At 41.5% G+C, this 3,287-nt stretch overlaps 1 protein-coding gene across 2 annotated transcripts in view; it reads left to right on the top strand.

Annotated features, from left to right (window-relative positions):
* The window catches only part of Ndp (norrin cystine knot growth factor NDP), a 27,358-nt gene that overhangs the window by 21,610 nt on the left and 2,461 nt on the right, over positions 1 to 3,287 (top strand). Inside the window, exon 3 of one of the 2 annotated variants that reach the window (XM_031373278.1) lies at positions 1,370 to 1,557. In XM_031373278.1, coding sequence (XP_031229138.1) covers positions 1,370 to 1,557 — 188 coding nt within the window. Of the gene's footprint in view, positions 1 to 1,369; positions 2,574 to 3,287 lie in introns of those variants that run through there. The other variant, XM_031373275.1, reaches the window with a different exon arrangement.

Genomic DNA, 3,287 nt, shown 5'->3' with positions numbered 1-3,287 from the left:
GTTTCCCCTCTTAGTTCCTTACCTGTATTCTTAAAAAATTCAAAGGAGCCTTTTTCCCATCTCCTTAAGCTGAATGCAAAGCGTATCATGTGTACATTTTTTAAGGGTATTTATACTTTTTAATTGGAGTCTTCAATTTTTCAGATTTATTTATTTTTATTTTATGTGTATCTGTGTGCCTGCTTATCTGTATGTGCATCACAGAGGCGCAGGTGTCTAAGAAGACTGAGAGGGAGTGTTAGAACCACTGGAACTGGAGTTACAGTCTCTTGTGAACCTCATGATTTAGATGCTGGGAAGAAACCCAGAAAGTGGTCTTAACCACTGGTTCATCTCTCCAGCCCCTTAATTAGAGGCTTCTTGCTATAAAGAACACATAGGCTCTGATGTAGCAACTGAAACACTTGGGAATGGAGAGGATCAGGGAGAATTTTCTCTAAACCACTCTGAAGATAGATGTGCAGAAATTGTACAAATGATGGGTATAACGTACAAGCCCAAGCAGGTGGCTCCCAAACATACCCCACTTCTCTATTTCAGTTTCTTCTCCTAAGTTACAGCAAAACAACTTAGTTTTTTACCTTCTACAGAGACCACATTCCTTCTGTTTAGCTAGTTCTCACTGGAACAACCCCACCCTGTGACTCTTCACTTTGTTTACTTGTAGATTTCAACCTAAAGTGATTTTCACCTTGTTGTTTGTAGAACTGCAATACATTTGGGTAGCGGTAGACCTCCATACATAAGAAGGAACTCTGGTGTGGTTTTTAATGGCCATGGTGGTTTCTTTTCTCTTTCTTTCTTCCTTCCTTCCTTCCTTCCTTTCTTCCTCCCTTCCTTCCTTTCTTCCTTCCTTCCTTCCTTCCTTCCTTCCCACTTTTCTTTCTTTTTGAGGTTATGCAGTAACCCATACTAGTTTTGAACACACTCTACTTGAAGTTGACCTTGAACTCCCAATCCTTCTGCTTCTACCCACTAAACACTAAGATTACAGGTGACTGAAGTGCAGTGAGGACTGAGCATTATTTAACATCTTGAGAATCCTTGAAAATCCTGGGCCCTCCTTAAGGAATTTAATTTAAACTGGTATCAGATGGGATAGCGTTGACTGGCTTCTCACCAATCCCTGGGTACTAGGGATTGAACCCAGAGCCTTATGCATGTGTATCAAGTGCTCTACTATTGAGATACACCACCTTAAACACTTATTTTAGGTTCACCAATAGATTCTTATGTTTGACCAGAGACTGGAGCCACTAGTTCAACCCAGAAGGAATCAATAAGGAGTGTTGGCGGTCTTTCAAAGGATGCTGTGGTAACCTGATTTTTTGATAACTGTACAGAGTAACCACCTCCTTTATTTCTCCAGATGGTGCTCCTGGCCAGATGTGAGGGGCACTGCAGCCAGGCATCACGCTCTGAGCCCTTGGTGTCCTTCAGCACTGTCCTCAAGCAACCTTTCCGTTCCTCCTGTCACTGCTGCCGACCCCAGACTTCCAAGCTGAAGGCTCTGCGTCTGCGCTGCTCAGGGGGCATGCGACTTACTGCTACTTACCGGTACATCCTCTCCTGTCACTGTGAGGAATGCAGTTCCTGAGGCTTGCTGATGATTGTCTTTCTGGCTGGCACAACCACAGGAGCAGTTAAACCTGGTAGAAAAGGACTGGCAAGAAAAGAGTTAAGGCAGATAAAGATGGAGCAAGTCCCACAGGATTGTGCATATTCTAGTCCTTAAGACTCAATGTGCTTTTGACAGAAAGTGACTCTGGGAACTTGCTTTCCATTCCCATCTCCTTTCCCTGGAAGAATTTCTTTTGGTTACTTTTCAGATTCAGGCATTTCCCCTGTTGTCTCTGATTGTGGTTTGGGTGCCTTATAGCTCTGCATTAGTGGGAAAATGTGGGGCCCTGTGCAAGAAAGAGTGTGTCAGGCTGTCCCTATTTGGTGCATATTAGGGAAAAATTTACCTAACTCTCCTTAGGAGATCTTCAGTTGTTGTTTCCCTTTGTCATTTTGGTCTAGATTTGCCTCTGAAGGTTCCCAGTTTCAAGATCTGGATACCAAGTCCATGGATATGTTTAGTGAGGTTTCCTCACAGCCAGCTAACTGCTACTAAAATAACTAACACACGGGTTCTTTTATGTGACAGTGTGACTTCTGACTGCTATAGTAATTATTCAGAAATGACTTAGGGGATATAAGGGTGGCAGAGGAATTTATAATCTGAAGGCTTTTTCAGGTAAATGCTGGTAAACTTTTGCGAGGAAGCAGGCTTTCACACATACACACTCAGATGGACCCGTGCTGACTCTGGAGAAGGCATACATTATACTTGGAGTGGAGAACATGCACTACTCAGAATTGAGCATTAGTCAAGCATGTAGGAATCTACTTGTGGGTGTGTAATAGCTTCAGCCATAGCTCAACTACATCCACCTGTCTATGTGAAACTTGTTACCATAGTGGTGGCCTGACTTATCCTCTGAAAATTTTGTTTCAATATATTTTTGGTCCTTGAAGCTCAAATTTTGAATTCTCCCCATGTTTTCAAATAAAAATAGAGTACCTTCAAATTTTTGGCTGTGTGTTATTATTTCCTTCTCTTCCTCCTCCTTCCTGTTCTTCCTCCTCTCTTCTTTAATATCCTTCTGTGATGTGGATATAAGATCCATGTAGCTACTGTTTGGACATCTCCAAGGATATGGTACAGGTATGGGCAATAAGAGGGAAAATGAGTTCCAGAATGCATGATGATAACTTAAAAAAATTAAAATACTGTGGTGGGTGGGCTTGGCTGTAGGTCTCAAATTTTAGCACAAAAGCTGATGTGGTCTGGCTTTCCTAGGTACCATGGGGTGAAGCAGAGATTTTACATCCTTTTTAGTATCTTCACTTTTCTCAGAAAAGATAAAGTATCCACAAGTCAGGATAACAGAGTTTACAAACAATAGTTTCTGTACCATTTGAAGGTCTGTGCTCCAAACCTAGCAATACTACTATGATCCTCCTCAGCACTTCGGGGATCATGACATTAGAATAGCATTATGTCTACTACAAGCACTTCAATGTGAACCCTACCATGAAAATTCAGTTTCCAGGGCAACCTTGATATCACACTGTTCTGATTAACCAGAAATTTCAGTGCTCCCCACTGTTAACACAACCAATCCATGAATTATTTTTCCTATAGAAATGATGGTTTTCTACACTCTTTGGTACCACTTTCACATGCTTTTATGAAAGCTACCAAGGTTAAATTTGTATTCATGACTTTGAAACAGAAAAAA

This window comes from Mastomys coucha, chromosome X (genome assembly GCF_008632895.1).
Source record: "Mastomys coucha isolate ucsf_1 chromosome X, UCSF_Mcou_1, whole genome shotgun sequence".
NCBI classification, from domain to species: Eukaryota; Metazoa; Chordata; class Mammalia; order Rodentia; family Muridae; genus Mastomys; species Mastomys coucha.
This window is presented reverse-complemented; position numbering and strand designations above follow the sequence as displayed.